Source organism: Bos grunniens, chromosome 22 (assembly GCF_055505025.1).
Source record: "Bos grunniens cultivar Pamir isolate PY7600 chromosome 22, Bosgru_T2T1.0, whole genome shotgun sequence".
Classification (NCBI taxonomy): domain Eukaryota; kingdom Metazoa; phylum Chordata; class Mammalia; order Artiodactyla; family Bovidae; genus Bos; species Bos grunniens.
Window position 1 is genome coordinate 28478146 of NC_141186.1, and position 16982 is coordinate 28495127.

The following is a 16982-nucleotide window of genomic DNA, read 5'->3' on the forward strand; positions in this document are numbered from 1 at the left end:
CTGAGCCACCAGGGAAACCCAAGACTGGGGTGGGCAGCCTATCCCTTCCCCAGGGGATCTTTTGACCCAGGAATGGAACCGGGGTCTCCTGCATTGTGGGTGGATTCTTTACCAGCTGAGCTACCAGGGAAGCCCATTCAATGGCTCAGGGTCAGTTTAATGGTTAAATTTATATGTATACAGTATTTGTTCCATTCAATACATTTTTATCAAATGCTGCTCCCCACCCCACCTCCTACCTCCAAAAATGGTCATCAGTCCATCCAAGGGGGATTTCTGGATGGAGAAGAAAACGCACCATTCCCAGTTTACCATGTGAAATGTGAAACTTCTTTTGACTTTTCCCAAAGGTACCCCTAAGTGTTTGCGGCTATCTGGAGTTGTATGCACTTCTGAGACCTTCACCCGTCGAGATCGTTTATAGACTGAGCAGTCTCCTCCCCGGCTAGTCAGTTGGTTACTGCTCACCTGAAAAACAAAAGCAAAGCATGCAATACACAAGTTAGAAACACACTTTCACTCATCTGCAGCTGAAAGAACCATCAGAAACTGCCATTCTGGGATAGAGGGAAAACCAGTATGAGCTCTCTGATTCCGGCTTTATCTTCATCTTGAAGCTTACACAACTCACAGATAAATTATAAGTTATGATAAAGATTCCCACCAACGACAAACTGACTCACTGTCCTCCACATCCTTTCATCTCTCTGGATTCCACTTCTAAGCTCTTTTATATTCTGTCAAGACGGAGTGTGCCATTTGCCAAAATGACAGAGAGTGTGCCAGCATTGGGACATATTTTCCACTTTACCTGATCGAAAGAACGTTATCATATTAAGGTGTTTTGTTCCCCCATGATTGCTTTTTGCCATTGTAAAAAGCGCCGCACCAGCTTCATTAAATGCTTTGTGTCTGTTTCTATACAGTGATGAAAATAGAATGAAAGGTTCAAGTGAGTATTGTTTGTTAAAATATAACAAACGATTATCCTGGAAACGCTGTACTGTCATAGCACTATTTTCGTTCTTGTTATGTTTTAGCTTTTTCATTGCCAAGTGCCCGCTTGATCTGGGTACCAAAACCACAGTTTATGGACGAGATTTCAAAGAACGGCAATACAACAGTTCTCTTGGTTGGCTGACATCTCAAAAATGTTGTGCCTAAAGCCCTCCCAGAAGAAAAGAAGTTATTCTTTGGTTGTAAAAATTGTAAAAAGAAAAGGCAAGGAGGAAAAAAAAAAAAAAAACAATGGGCAAGCCTCTTTTTAATGCAATCAAATGGGATTTAAATGAAAGCAATTGTGTTATACTTTAAGGAGGCGGTAGGGAGTCTCTCTGGAAATCCATTCGTTTGAGAGCTGCCATTCTACATTAGCTGAGCTCAGACTGCTGTTTCTGGTTACCAGTGCCGAAGTGGTTAGTGGTTTATGCCTTTCTGTAAAGAGGCCCCCGCTGATGAACCACTGAGCACGGCTCTGGCTATTTGAGGTCCTAGGTGACAAGAGAAAGTGATATCACGCTGCAGGGTTTTGCTTGTCACATCTATCAGTAATGGAAGATACACAGACGCAGTGTATGAAATTCCATCTCTGTGGAAGGGACAGCATTCTTGAAAACAGAAAGTACTATCTTTGCCATCAGCTTAAAATGATTATATTTAGCAACTGTGTACATTCTTCAAGGGCTTCTACATATAAAAATTAGTTAATTAGCAATCATTACCTTCTGTTAGGTAAGCATGGATTATTATTATCATAATTTTACAGACAGAGTAAATGAGAATGATGGAGAAGGTGCCAGGAGAAAAATTAACATGAATGAGTTCCTAGACCACAGGCCTCAGCTGCAAAGATTTTAAAGAGCTTACTTATTTTAAAGAACATGCTTTCTTAAAGTGAAATTTAAATATTGGAAAAGCAGGTTTCCCAAATTTAGAAAAAAAAAAAAAAGTCCTATTTATCAATGAAACCAGTGCTGGGATTCTGGGTTTTATTAATTTATGAATATTTATTTTTATGATTTTTTTTTATCTTCCATACATCTATGAAGGTCTTCCTTTTGATGGGGATTTCATGTGAAAATAACTCTCACTCTTCAAATTGCATTCCTTGGTATTTTGCTCTTTTGGAATAATCAAAGATCTTTGAGGCTTTATTAACAGAAAACAGATTTTTTTTTGGACTTGTAAGTATTTGAGTAAGTTACATATGCAATATACAAGTTTAGTGAGTGTCCAGTGTGGGCCAAACACTGTCCCAGGGCCTAGGAATCTAGCACTGACTGACGAGACAGGTACCTTTTAAATTTTAAGTTTAAATTTGACTGTAGAAACTGTATCTTCCTGTCATTTAGCTGAAAGAGGAGGGTCTATTGTTGAACATAGTTATTAAAAAGTAAAAGAGGTTTGAAAATGCTATACTGGTTTTAAAGAGAAGAGGATGGAGCTGTGAGCCATGGAGTGTGAGGCAGTTCTAGAAGCTGAAAAAGGTCAGGAAGAGAATCATCCCCTGGAGCCTCTGGAAGGAATGCAGTCTTCCCAACACCTTGGTTTCAGTCCCATGGAACCCACTGTTAGATTTTTACTTCTAGAACGATAAGAGATTAAACTTTGTGTATTTAAAAGCAGCCTCCATCAAAAAAAGCACCACGTGGCCTTGTGCGTGTGTGCGTGCTGTTGCCTCAGTCGTGTCCGACTCTTTGTGACCCTATAGACTGTAGCCTGCCAGGCTCCCCTGTCCATGGGATTCTCCCACCAAGAATCCTGGGGTGGGTAGCCATTTCCTTCTCCAGGGGATCTTCCCGACCCAGGGATTGAACTCAGGTCTCCCATGTTGCAGGTGGATTCTTTACTGTCTGAACTACCAGGGAAGCCCTTAAATGGTCTTAGTATGTGTATTTCTTTTCCCTTCACAGATGATTGCTTCAAATCAGGATATAACTCAGAACAGTTAGGGCGGCTGACGGTGTTTTTAAATGTCATTCCTAGACAGTGGGTGGAGAAAGAAATGGCAACCCACTCCAGTGTTCTTGCCTGGAGAATCCCAGGGACGGGGGAGCCTGGTGGGCTGCCGTCCATGGGGTCGCACAGAGTCGGACATGACTGAAGCGACTTAGCAGCAGCAGCAGACAGTGGGTGCGTATATATTTTTCAGGTCATGCTTCTTCCCCCTCTAGGGCTAGTGATGACTTCTGTACTAAGACTGTAGTAGGCATGCATTTTTTGCCTTTCTGGAGTCTCTTTGGAGAACCACTGCCTCCCCCGCCTTCATTTCTTGTGGTGTGGGTGTGATTGTCATCCACTCCCTGGTTCAGGAATGGGCACACTGTCAGAGGCAGGCCAGAATTATGCCTAGGACATTTCTTGAAACTATTAGGAAAGTATGTTCTTTCTCTTGGGGTTGGGACGCTGCTAAGATGTAAACCTGGATTACAGGGGCTGTGTAGCCATATGGGGAGAGCCTGCCTGAGAAGCAAGCCAACCCAGAGGAAAGCAGGGGAGATTCGTATTGTGTCTGTGTGAACATCTGGATTCAGCCATACCTGAAGCCATTTTACTTCCTGGACTTTTCAGTGATGGGGCCTAGTCTCCCCCTTCCACCCCCGCCCCCTCACCCCCCCGCCCCCATCAATGCCTGAGTCACTTTGAATTGAGTGTCAAAAACTTGTAGGAGAAAAGAGTTTTAATTGCAATTCAAATCAATAATTTTTAAAAATATAGCCTTTAGTATGAACAAGAAAATAAACACTGTTTTTTTAGATTGAAAAGCTTATGCATATATATTGATACATGCAGAGTGGTAGTATCTGTGTAACTAATATTCATCATTCCCTTATTCCTTCTTTATATAACCCTATTAATATTTTCATGTTTTTATAGTAGCTTCATTGAGATATAATTCATATACCGTGAAATTCACCCTTTAAAAGTATACAATTCAGTAGTTTTTCGTATATTCACAGTTATGTAACCATCGGCTTGATTAATTTTAGAACACTGCCATCACCTCGAAAAGAACTCCCATATCCATTACAGGCATTCCTCACTTCTGCCTCCCCCCAACTCGTGACAAGCACTAACCTAATTTCTGTGTCTACAAATTTCATATAAATAGAAACATGCAATATGTGGCCTTTTTTGTTAAGCATCTCTCACTTAGAATAATGTTTTCAATGCTCATCCATGTTATTGCATAAATCAGTACTTCCTTCCTTTTTATGGCAGGTGATATCCTGTTGCATGGCTATACCAAAGTTTGTTTACATGTTTATCAGTTGATGGATATTTGGGTTGTTTAAATTTTTTGGCTATTGCAAATAATGCTGTTGTAAACATTTGTATATAAGTTTTCATGTTGATAAATGTTTTCAGTTCTCTTGGGTATACACCTCGGCGTAGAATTACTGGGTCTGATGGTCACTCAACATTTAGCATTCTGAGGAGCTGCCGAACTGTTTTCCACAGCAGCTATCCCATTGTACAATCCCACTAGCAATGTATAAGGGTTCCAATTTCCCCATATCCTTGCCAACCCTTGTTGTTATATCTTTTTGACATGAGCCATCCTAATGAGTGTGAAGTGATATCTTGTGGTAGAACTCTCTTAATATTCCATGAAGCAATGTGCTCTCATAAAAGACTATATTTCACAGATCCCCTTCTTTGCATTTAGTGGTTGCTGGTAAGCTGTACGGGAATGTAGTTTGGTAGGGCTTTGAGAAAAGCTCTTAAAGAAGGCTGGCTAAGTAAGGGGTAGTCATTTGTGGCCTTTCCTTCATCCTCCCATTCTTCTGCCTGAATTGCTGGCTCTGCAGCAGGCATCTTGGTCAGTGAAGTGAGATTAGAGACCCATCCTATCAACATTAGAGCAGGGAGATGAAAGAATCCTGAGTCCTTGTCACCTGGAAGCCACTATATCAGCCATGGGCTGCTAACTATAAGTCATATGGTTTTCTTGAAGAGAGAAATAAAAATCTAGCTTGTTTTTTCCCTGGTTGTTCTGTTCTATTAGCTCAACATAATCTATTTTCTGGCACATGTGCATGTATGCATGGGAGTAGGTGTGTATATGCGTATATGCGAGTGGGTGTGTATATGCGTATATGCACATGTAAGTATGTACACTCATAGGGGGTGTGCACATATACATATACACACATATGGATATATTGGCTAGAATCCTCATCAAACCTAATTCTTTTTCCTGAGAACAGAGCTAGACCACATTTCCCAGATTTCCATACTATCATTGCCAGCCTGTGACTAGACTACAGCCAATAGAAAGTAGTAGAGATAATGTACGCCATCCTCAAGCCTTGTCAGTAGAGCAGTCTTTCCTTCTTTCTCCCCATCTACTGACTAAATGGAGAAGACTTTAGGGAGAGGACTTTAGGGAGAGGACTTGAGGAGGCAGAGCCATGAGGTGGAAGGGGCCTGGGGCTCTGCGTGACCATATGGATATCCACACCAGGGGATAAGAGTGGGAAAGAAAATTCTTCAGACTGAGGTCTCTGAGAATTAGGGGTTTGCTTCTCTTAATTACATTGCATATACATACACATTTATGTTTACATAGACTCATATAACTGACCCAAGGCCACCCAGTGATCATTGTAACATTCATCTCCCAACACTTAGTCCAATCCTCTCTCCACTGAACTGGCATGCAGGGTATCTTGGTGTGTGTTATGAGAGTATGTTGCATCATAAATATTTAGAAACTCATCTAACTTCTTTGGGATTCCATTTCCTCATCTGATAGTGAGTAGGTGGGACTGGATAAGATACTTAACATATGTTTCTGTATTAGAACTATTGGATCTTCTGGCAACCTTGGGGGCCTTATAAGCTCTTTAAAGGTAAGAGGGCCTGTGTCCTTTTTCATATTCTTTCCTTCTAAGCTCTTTATAGGATAACGGTCCCATAAGTATTTGTGGAATAAAAGGGAAGGTCTCTTCCAGCTCCAAATGTCTACAGTGCATCTTCAGAATCTACATGCATCTTTAGAATCAACATGCATCTTTACAATCATATTTATCACACGCACACTTTTTCTGTGCACAGCCTGCCAATCCATGACCAGAGCATGATCCAGCTGTTCTTACGAGAGTTAAAAGTGTTAGTCACTCAGTCGGGTCCAACTCTTTGTGACCCCATGGACTGTAGCCTACCAGGCTCTTCTGTCCATGTAATTCTCCAAGCGAGAATACTGGAGTGGGCTGCCATTTTCTTCTGTTATGAGAGTTGGTTGTTCTCAATTTCAGAATACATTTTCTTCTGGAAACAACATATTAAATGATATACACTCTAAATAGGCCACAGCGGCCTGTTTAACCCATCCTGTGACACAGACACTCATGTTCTTAGAGTCAGCCTGTGCTCAGGATCCTAGAAGCGGGAACTTACATGGACCAGGGAGCAGGAACACTTAAGTGTTACCCACGTGAGATAGAATATGGGCACGAGGCCCTGACTCTCTAATAGAATGTTGGCTGAGAACTAGACAGAGACCAAACCCTTCAACACCGGCATCCAGCATTCACAAAGGCAATGAACGCTTCTTACCGTGTAAGCTGTGCAACCCACTGGATGTTTGGCTTCTGCCTATTTTTCTACCCTTATTTGCTTCTATTCTCCCCCCTTCTCAGCCTGTTCCAGGGATGTTCTGTCCAATTTCAATAAACCAAGAGCTTGACTCCCTCTGGACCACTGCACTTTCTGTTGCTTCTCTGCCCGGAATCTTCTGCTGACTGTTGCTGGCCCGTCTCATCTTTCAAGCCACATCTCATTTCCTCTCATGAGACTTCTCTATTTGGAACGGTCTCCTCTGATTTCTCTCCAGCAAGTTGTCTTGGTGGATGGTCTTTATAGCTGTGCTTCTCAAACTTTTGGTGCACACTGATCTCTTGGGGATGTTAAAATGCAGGTCTTGACTCAGTAGGCGCAGGGTGAAGTTTGAGACTATGCATTTCCAACAAGCTCCCTGGTTCTGCCTGTACCTATGACGACACTCTGAGTAGCCCTGTTCAAGAGAACTTATCCTATCACACCGTTGTCTTAGGAAGCTCTTTGTGTCTGGATGTCTGCATCTCCCCAGCCTGGAAGGAGTGCTCAGTGAGCACATCTTGTTCACCTGTCGCCCTGGTGCCAGAACAGCATCTTCCTAGGGCGTGCGTGCATGTGTGCGTGTGTGTGTATGTGTGTTAGTCACTCAGTCATGTCCAACTCTTTGCAACCCCACAGACTGTAGCCCGCCAGGCTCCTCTGTCCAGGGATCTCCCAGGCATGAATATCAGAGTTGGTAGCCATTCCCTTCTCCAGGGGATCTTCTCAACCCAGGAATCAAACCTAGGTCTCCAGCACTGCAGGCAGATTGCTTACCATCTGAGCCACCAGGGAAGCCTACCTACTAAATAAACACCTGCTGGATAAGTTCAGAGACTTTAAGTGGGATGAGTGTTACACCAGGGAACATCCAAAGTGTTGTAGAAGCTCATTTCATCTGGAGGGACAGGGATGTCGTCTTGCTGATGTGCAGCACCAGACTTGTGCACAGAAGCAGGTAAGAAACATTTTCCCAACGCTTCCTGTTTTCTGTCCAAAGCTCCCACTGTGTGAGCTCATCCTGACTTGCCCAAGTCTTCCACAGTCCAGGTCAAAGATGACCTATCTTACCCGTGTATGAGTTAGTTGTGTCTGACTCTTGTGATCCCATGGACTGTAGCCTGCCAGGCTCCTCTGACCATGGGATTCCCCAGGCAAGAATACTGGAGTGGGTAGCCATTTCCTACTCCAGGGGGTCTTCCCAACCCAGGGATCGAAACTGAGTCTCCTGAATTGCAGGTAGATTCTTTACCGTCTGAGCCATCAGGGATGAATCTTGCAGGCCCCAGAATGGCTGACATTGCTCTGGTAGGAGGCAAGCAATCTGACTGAGACATTTCACACTTGACAAATAAACCTTAATAAACCCTGGTGGTACTTTTAATTTGGTTTTTTAAAAAAGATGCTTATTAATCTAATTGTCTAGTGCTGTTTTGGCTGGTAGAGTATATATATTTAAGCCCAGGGAAGCCACCAAAAACAAGAAAAAAAAAAAACTTGCCCTTTTATTTCCCTTTCTCTAGTACTGAACCCACAAATTATCTGAAGCTCAGGGGAAACTGAGGACTGATAGAGAGAAAGGGGAGATGAGTAATGCTGGAGGTGTAGCGTGATTATCTATATATCTGTAAGGCGATGACTTTTGAGTTTAGGAGTTGTGGGGGAGGCAGTGTGTGCTCACAGATGTTAAGAGTGAGGGCTCTGGAATCCTTTTGTGTGCATTCCTGACTGCTGTTCTTTTGTTGTTGTTCAGTCCCTCAGTCGTGTCCAACTCTCTGCAACCCCATGGACTGCAGCACTCCAGGCTTCCCTGTTCTTCACCATCTCCCAGAGCTTGCTCAAACTCATGTCACTCTTTTGCCTAAAGAGGCCAATCCACAGTCTGCTATAGTTTTTCTGTGGCCTCAGCTGTAGCATTTCATCAATAGCCTCTTAGTTGGCGATGCAGTGGGGGTGGTGGGACAAATCTTAAGAGAAACCTATACTCAAAGTAGGAGAAGGCAATGGCACCCCACTCCAGTACTCTTGCCTGGAAAATCCCATGGACGGAGGAGCCTGGAAGGCTGCAGTCCGTGGGGTCGCTGAGGGCCGAACACGACTGAGAGACTTCACTTTCACTTTCATGCATTGGAGAAGGAAATGGCAACCCACTCCAGTGTTCTTGCTTGGAGAATCCCAGGGATGGGGGAGCCTGGTGGGCTGCTGTCTATGTGGTCACACAGAGTCGGACACGACTGAAGCGACTTAGCAGTAGCATACCCAAACTAAGCAGTAAGCTTTCCCTGTTTCTCAAAACCAGTTTGGTTTGACGAGGATCACCCTGTTGATACTAGTCCACCCTATGAAACTGACAGGCCCACACACCTTTGGTGAAAGAATGTGTTTCTTACCCATTATCTGAGAACCTGTGAGCTGCTTAATAAATATACTGATGGAGGATTTCTGGCACCTGCTTATCTGAACAAAGGCCAATTATATTCCAAGAACTAGCGAAGGAATGCATTAATTGATTTAAGCAATTAAAGTCCCTACCACAAATAGACAACAAATGCCACCAACACAGATGAAAGAACACTATCCAGGGACCTCAACATGGCACTAAAAAAATCTAATCAGTGACAACTTTTGAAAGGCCAGTTCAAAACAAGTAATCCTTTTGGACATCAAGGCAACCTTCTTACTCTGGCAAAACAGTTACATAGTGAAGAGAAAGGCCATGGGCTTTTCTCAGCCACAGAAAGGAGAGAAGTAAAAGCAATTAGACAAAATGGATGCTGTAATCCCACTTTCCAGACCCCAGAGCCACACTAAACACTGAGATTCAACTTTTCCACTTCACTATTCAGGATCTGGCAGCACTTCCTAAATGAGAATGCCATAGCTTGATTTCTTTCTTACCAATTCTGGCCAGATGTTTCTTAGCCATGTCTATAGCCTGGGGTAGAGAAAGAAAAATTTTAAAAAATCACCAAATCCATGGATGTTGCTATGAATTGATCACGTAAGTTGGAATTCCAAAGTACTATTGCTGAAAACTGCCCTGCTTGAAACTACTCCCCAGCAGAAGCAAAACGTCCAGATTCATGGACTGCCACTTCCCAATCAGGTGGAAATCCACTGAGTAGTAGCATCAGCACCACTTGGAGGCTTTTTTTCACAAGCAGGTTCTCAGACTCCACCCCAGATGCAGGATCAGAATCTGCATCCACAGTAAAATTTGAGAAAGAATGCTCTACAGGGTCTTCAGGAGTAGTTTATCTTTTGCCTTTTCTCAGCCTGAGTTTCCTCAGTTGGAATATGGAAATATAACAAAGTGCATACAAAGGGGAAAAAAAAAATTGAAGGAAGACAGTTCACAGGAGCACAGGAGTGCGGAGGACTATGGAGGAACTTCTTGAAGTTCTACACTATGCAGTTTTTAACAATGTAAGACCAGGGTTACTTCTTTTGTAATAGGCGAAAATATTTTTTAAATACAGCTGATGCTCTCTCACAATATTGTACTGATGATTTTTAAAGGGACCAATGTAGCAGGGCCCAGCAACAAACTACAGTGCGGACAAGTCAAAGGTGTTAAGTGAATTGGGTGGAGCCAGAATGCAGCCGGTGAGCAGCTCTCCTTTCCGAAAACTGGCCCTCATACATTCGCTCTCAGCACCTGGAAACCTTGGCCTGGCAAACTTCGGGATCCGCTGAACCTCGGATCTGACCTGTAGTTGCCGGAGCGTCCCGCCGGCTCCGTAACTTTCCCTAGAATGAAATAATTAAATAAAGACCGTAAGTGCTGAAATAGCGGACCCCATGCAAAAATCTCTCTGCAGTCAGCCACGGAAAGAGGAGGCCGCGGAGTGGAGTCAAAAGTCGCAGTCTGGCCCGGACGGGGCTCCAGGGAAACTAGTCTGGGCGGCCGCAGCATCCTTAGAGGCTAACTCTGAGCTTTCTCAGCTGGCATTTTGTCTCCTGTAGCGAAAACTGCAAGACAGAGGAGTGGAGTTTCCCGAGAAGAGCTCAGGCTGGCGTCCTGGGCGGGCCAGTCCCCTCGGCGAGATTCTGGGTCTTCTCACTTTCCTCCGCCTCCCTCTCTCTCTCCCTCCCTCCCTCTCTCCTCCCTTTTGCGTCGGGCGGGCGGGAGGCCGCCGAGGCAGAATGGTCTTGCGCACGCGCTCGCGCAATTACGGCCGAGGAGTTCTGTTCCTCGGGCATTTTCCGAGGAAGTCTGGAGCAATTAGGCTCAGTCCGGGGAGAGCCAGCGAGCGAGCGGGCGGCGCTGCCGGCGCGTCTGGGCTGCCTCGCTGGGAGGGAGAGGGCGGCCGGCCGCCCGGCGGCGACCCCGGGCCCCGGCCGCCACCATGGGCTTCGAGCTGGACCGCTTCGACGGCGACGTGGACCCGGACCTGAAGTGCGCTCTGTGCCACAAAGTCCTGGAGGACCCGCTGACCACGCCGTGCGGCCACGTCTTCTGCGCCGGCTGTGTGCTGCCCTGGGTGGTGCAGGAGGGCAGCTGCCCGGCGCGCTGCCGCGGTCGCCTCTCGGCCAAGGAGCTCAACCACGTCCTGCCGCTCAAGCGCCTCATCCTCAAGCTGGACATCAAGTGCGCGCACGCGGCGCGCGGCTGCGGCCAGGTGGTCAAGCTACAACAGCTGCCCGAGCACCTCGAGCGCTGCGACTTCGCGCCCGCGCGCTGCCGCCACGCGGGCTGCGGCCAGGTGCTGCTGCGGCGAGACGTGGAGGCGCACATGCGCGACGCGTGCGACGCGCGGCCGGTGGGCCGCTGCCAGGAGGGCTGCGGGCTGCCCCTGACGCAAGGCGAGCAGCGCGCCGGAGGCCACTGTTGTGCGCGGGCCCTGCGGGCGCACAACGCCGCGCTGCAGGCCCGCCTGGGCGCGCTGCACAAGGCGCTCAAGAAGGAGGCGCTGAGGGCCGGCAAACGCGAGAAGTCCCTGGTGGCGCAGCTGGCCGCCGCACAGCTGGAGCTGCAGATGACCGCTCTGCGCTACCAGAAGAAGTTCACCGAGTACAGCGCGCGCCTTGACTCGCTTAGCCGCTGCGTGGCTCCGCCGCCCGGCGGCAAGGTAGGCGCCCGCCGCCCGCCCAGACCCCCTACTGACCCTGGGGCGCCTCCCAGTCCCTGCGGTCTTGGTGTTACCGGGAGCTTCCGGGAGCATCTCTGCCTCCCTCTTCTAACACTCCTTGCCAGATAGATCGCTTTGAGCAGGTCGGGGAATCAGTCTCACCTTGGCAACTGTTGTCCTTACAGATTAAACTCAGGGTGAAGTACAGCTGCAGCAGCTTCATCGGTTCTGGAAAAACTAAAAGGAATTCGAGAGCAGCGCAGAGTTAAGAGTGAGTGTGGCTCTTGAGTCAGAACCCTGTAGGGGCTTTGGTACAGACCAGATGGATGATCTTGGGCAAGTCGTTTAACCTCTTTGAAAGTTGGGAAACAGGGTTCCTCTACACGTGTACAGGAGATAAGATACTGACACACGCGATGTTAACTATATCCATGCACCCTCAGGCGGTCCGGAAAGAATCAAAGGAACCCACAGCCCAGCCCCTGGAGACTAGGTTAACAGGGCTGCCAGAAGAGAGGCCGCTGGAGTAAAAGCTGGATTCCAGTGTGAGCTCTGCTGCCAACTAGCTGGCTGACCTTGAGCAAGCTGCTTAAGCTCTCTCAAGTTGGAAAAGTAGGGCCCTAGAGATGTGACACAGGGGGTGAAACACTGCCAGGCCCCTCCTGTGGTATTCCTCCAGGGATTGAAAGAATTCCAGAAGGAATTAAAGGAACCGCCACCAAATATAAAGTAATAATTGGCAGTGAGGCCTCTGGAGTTAGAACTGTTTTTCGAGTCTGGGCTGTTGGCTAATGTTGTGACTTAATCCCAGGTGCTTCAATCTCTCTAAATGTAAAATAGATTCTTTGCCTGCTTCAGGGAGAGAACATATGAAAAGGATCTAGCAAGTTGCCCTGTAGAGAGCAAATGCTCAACAAGTGTTGCCTGTAATTATCTTTACCCTCCTTCCCTTGTAAGCCATCCCCCTGTCCTGGGAGTTGGTATAATTACAACAGCCACTACTGCTGGAGGCTTGCCTTGCTCCAGGCCCTCTGCTAAGCTCTTGTGCTTCTCAGCTGTTTCCTTTTTAATCAAGTAAGGGAGGCAGGTTGCTTCTCGTTTTGCAGACGAAGAGAACTCAGGACCAGTGAGGGGCAGCCCTGGCCCTGAGTCATGGCTTCGAGGTGGCAGAAGTGGGTTCCGAACCCACAGATGCCCAAGCTCTTAGCCACCATCGTGTCACTTCTCAGTGTAACCACAAGTACCATTTACTGAGGGTTTATTATGTACCAGCCACAGTAGCAAGCACTCTGCATGCATTCTGTATGTAATCCTCTGAGATGAGGAAGCAAGCACAGGTCACAGAACTTGTCCAGAGTCAAACGGTAACTCACGAGACAGAGCTAGGATTCAGGTTCCACCTCAGTTGTCAACCTTGGGCATTTTGAGATTTTGGACCCCCAAATTCTTTGCTATAGGAGTCTGTCCTGTGCACTAAGGGGCGTCCTTAGCCTCTACCTACTGGATTCCAGTAGAACCCCCTATCTCTAGGTGTGACCACCAGAAATGTCTGCGTGTTTTATCCCCTGAGGAGACACAGTCACCCACAGAGAACCAAGGTTTCCCTTGATTGCAGAGGCCACCTTTTCACCAACTGGTGAGGCACCTGGACCATGCCGCTGCCACTCTGGTTGCCTGTTGCAGGGGAGCAGAATGTGTGCGCCTGAGGGGTCCCCCAGGGGCCTGCCTGTGTCTGCTTGTCTACTTCGCCTCTCTGGCCCTTTCCCAGCCCCCTCTCCCATAGAGCACACCGACTCCCCCCTCTCGCCTCCACCCTGTCCTGGCCCCCGGCCTGTCTGTCAGCTGCAGCCTCAGCAGCTGGCCGGCTCTGGGTGAAGGGCAAATATTTACAGCTCTGAGGCTCACCCAGGACCGCACAGGCGTACAAAAGACTGGTGTGAGCCTGCAAGTCCCCAAAGCAGGGGGCCAAGCTCTGTCTACAAGCAGGCGCCGGGCTTGGGGTGAAGGAGTTCCCGGAGTTTCTCCTGTTTATGCTGTCATCTGGACTTCCTGCGGAGTTTTAAGTGACGCTTATTTATAAACAAGCCATTCACTTCCCCGGAGTTTATACATCATTCATTGTTAAGCTGGTTTATTATTTCTTCTTGCCTTTCTGTTTTCTTTCTGGAGTGTTTGGGTAAACTCTCTCTCGGAATCAAAAATATGATACTTGAATCAAAATTATGGATGTTTTTGAAGTTCTGTTGGGTGAGTCAGGAGGATAATCAGGGGCATTAAGCTTGGGGACAAGATGTTGCTTTCTGAGCTTACAGACAAAAGTTTCCTTCTGGAGTTGGAGCACTGCTCAGGACTTTCATGGACCTTAGTGCTGGCTTGAGAACAGCCAAGAAAGGCCTGGCCTGAAAGCTGAACTCAATTTTCTGGCCTCAGACCCTGGCCGTCTCAGCCCAGGCCTTAGGGGAAAGCGCACTGCTTTTGCCTTAAAGTTAACCCCTAGTCACCCTTGGGGAAAGCTTTCGCTGTTCCTGCATCTGCCAGACAGACCCCCTCCCACTGCAAGCTGTTTAAGAACTTGTTTATTTCATTGGCCGGACTCTCTGCTCCCACCGGGTACTGTTTATTCTCTTCTAAAAGGCAGAAGGATTTATATTCCTTGGAAACGGGCATGCACAAAACTTTTATTATTTTTTAAAAGTCCTATCACTTACCTCTCTGTTAAGAGCTAAAGTAGATAAGAAACACTCAGAAGATTTTTCCATACCCCTTGTTCAGGGCTTTAGAACTTGTACCATAAAGTGATCTGGCATTATTTAAATAATCTTAGATTGCAATTTTTGATATCCGCTGAAGAGAGCAGTCTGGCAGGCTGTAGTCCACGGGGTCGCAAAGAGTCGGACACCACTGAGCAACGAACACTTAAGCATTTAGGGTTTAGAGCTAGGGTTTGGCATCGTTTCTTCTGCTCTGAAAGGTGAGCTCACACAGGTCTTCTCAAACCTGCATATGATTGGAATCATCTGGAGATGAAACAAGAGATTCCTGAATCTCACCCTTGGAGATTCTGCCCCATCAGGGTGTGAGGAGCGTGAGGTTCTGGCAAGTTCCCAGCTGATGCTAGGCCACCTAGCACATTTTGGGTAACTGCTCATCTAGACAGAGAGTTTAGGCTCAAGTACAGATGTAGACCAACATGTGTTCTTTTTCTTCACACAGTTATGATTTTACTGATCATTGTCTAAACATCTCTTCCTGAATATTTTATGAAGGACCAGTGCATAGTTCTCAAACCCAGAGCGCCTAGCAGCTGTATGGTAGGTAACATGGCCCAGAAAGGCATCTTGAACCAATCTGCAGCCCTATCCAGGCTACAGCAGACTTGGTGAAACTATACTTACAGATGTTAAAGAGTTTGGCTCCCAGCCTCAGTTTCCCACCCTGACTTACCACCTGATTCTAGGAACAAAGGCATTCCACAGCAAAAAAAAAAAAAAAGTATTTGACTTTCTGGGAAAGGGAAGGTTCTGGGCACAACTTTCCTTGGAATTTTTGAGAAACTTGAGACTGAACCTCAGTAGCATCTGCTCTTTTACCCCCACATTCAGTCTTTCATTAAACCTGGTTGATTTTACTTCCTGAACACTTCCTGAGTCTGTTCACCACTCTCAAGCCCCATCAGATCATCACTTTGGTCCAAACCAGAATTTCCTGACCTCAGCACTGTTAGCATCTTGAGCTGAATCATTCTTGGTTGTGTGTGTGTGTGGTGTGTGTGTGTTGTGTGCATTATAAGATGCGGACCAGCATCCTTGCCTCTACCTTCTAGATGCCAGGAGCAATTCCCACAGCATGAAAATCACAGATATCTCCAGACGCTGTCATTGTCCCCTCTGGGACAGAAATCAGCCCTGGTCTCAACCCCCATCACCTCTTACCTAGACCACAGCTGTTCCCTCTCTGTATCTTCTTGCTTCCTTCCAGTGACCTCATGCTGGGAATCATCTCTTAGAAATGTAAATCTGATACCCTGCTCAGTCACTAAGTCATGTTTGACTCTTTGCAACGCCATGAACTATAACCCACCAGGCTCCTCTTCCCTGGGATTCTCCAGGCAAGAATACTGAAGGGGGTTGCCATTTCCTCCTCTACGAGATCTTCCGGACCCAGGGATCAAACCCACATCTCCTGCATCGGCAGGTGGATTCTTTACCACTGCGCCACCTGGGAACTTCAAGCCTGCTGTGCCTTGAGTTTCTCTTGGATGGATGTAAGGTGAAGCACACTCTGGGTCCTGCCTGCCTGTGCTCTTCTTTGCTTTAGTCTCTCTTCCCAGGTTCTGTGGTCTCTGAGAATAGACCCATGAGCTCTTTCCTGCCCCTGGGCCTTTGCCCTTGCTCTTTTTTCCCCTAGGAATAGTCTTTCCAGTTGCTCATCACTAGGTAACCTAGGTGATTGGCAGGTTTTCCAACTCTTCACCTTCTACCCCTTGCCTTGCTGTCGGCACTTGGGGTTTGCTCGTGGCTAGATGACCTTTCTATGCTCCCACCATCATCACCTGCGGAAAGCCCTCCCTCTGGCCTGACAGACTAGGGCTGGTACCCTGATACTCTCACTTTGGTGCTCCGCCTGCATGGCCTTCTTCACTGCTGTGACTGAATAACAGGAAGAGCTTATTGTCTGTGAGGGACGGTAAAGGAAGGACCACGTGTGCATTCTTCAGGGCTATGTCCTGGCACCAGTTCGGTCACCAGGTACTCTGTGAACTCTTGATATGTTTTCAGTGAATAAATTCAAGATCGAAAGGGTGTCTTGTCAGCCGTCAAAACTTTTCAGGTTGCTGACCAAGAGTGAGCTTGTTAGCTCACTCTTAAAAAATAATGAGTTTTTCCGTGACCTGCAAGTGAACAAAATTGTTTCCAGGTTTGTGGGAGGCATGCTTTTTGTTTCCCCAAGATCCACCCAGATCAAACTGTATAAAGCCCCAAATCCCAGAAACAGTTTTGTCTGTTTCAGAATTCCTGGAGATAGTGAATCTATAATAGACAGTTGTATGGAAAGGTGTTCCAGATGTCCAAACACTTTGAAATGTGTCTATCAGAGTGTTCACAATTCAGTGTCTTTTCTGTTTCTGAAAAGCGTCAGGAGAATGACTGTTCTGTGCTGTCCCAGTTCAGCTAAAACGACTTGTGGGCTGTTGCATCCATTTCATTTCAGTGCTATATATAGAAAACTAGGATTCAGCTTACAGATGTATTTCCCAGCTACACTGGCTCAAATGATCATAACTGAATAATAGGAATTGGGAATTCTGTT

At 46.7% G+C, this 16982-nt stretch overlaps 1 protein-coding gene and 1 long non-coding RNA gene across 7 annotated transcripts in view; one reads left to right on the forward strand and one right to left on the reverse strand.

The window, feature by feature from the left end:
• PDZRN3 (PDZ domain containing ring finger 3) overlaps nucleotides 1-16982 on the forward strand; it is a 494666-nt gene that overhangs the window by 214987 nt on the left and 262697 nt on the right. For 2 of the 4 annotated variants that reach the window (XM_086366710.1, XM_086366711.1), the window contains exon 1: nucleotides 10834-11672. The exons of the other annotated variants lie outside the window; for them this stretch is intronic. In XM_086366710.1, coding sequence (XP_086222836.1) covers nucleotides 10950-11672 — 723 coding nt within the window. In that variant the 5' untranslated portion in view covers nucleotides 10834-10949. Of the gene's footprint in view, nucleotides 1-10833; nucleotides 11673-16982 lie in introns of those variants that run through there. 4 annotated transcript variants of the gene reach the window in all.
• On the reverse strand, nucleotides 137-12375 carry LOC147348232 (uncharacterized). Of its 3 annotated transcripts, none has more exons than XR_015151258.1 (3): nucleotides 11835-12375; nucleotides 9499-10350; nucleotides 137-468 (listed from the first exon to the last, which is right to left on the reverse strand). It is a non-coding gene; the product is annotated as an uncharacterized LOC147348232 (long non-coding RNA). The 3 variants fall into 3 exon arrangements; XR_015151259.1 differs by lacking the exon at nucleotides 137-468 and having other exon boundaries at nucleotides 3662-10350; nucleotides 11835-11909; nucleotides 11992-12375; XR_015151257.1 differs by lacking the exon at nucleotides 137-468 and having other exon boundaries at nucleotides 3662-10350.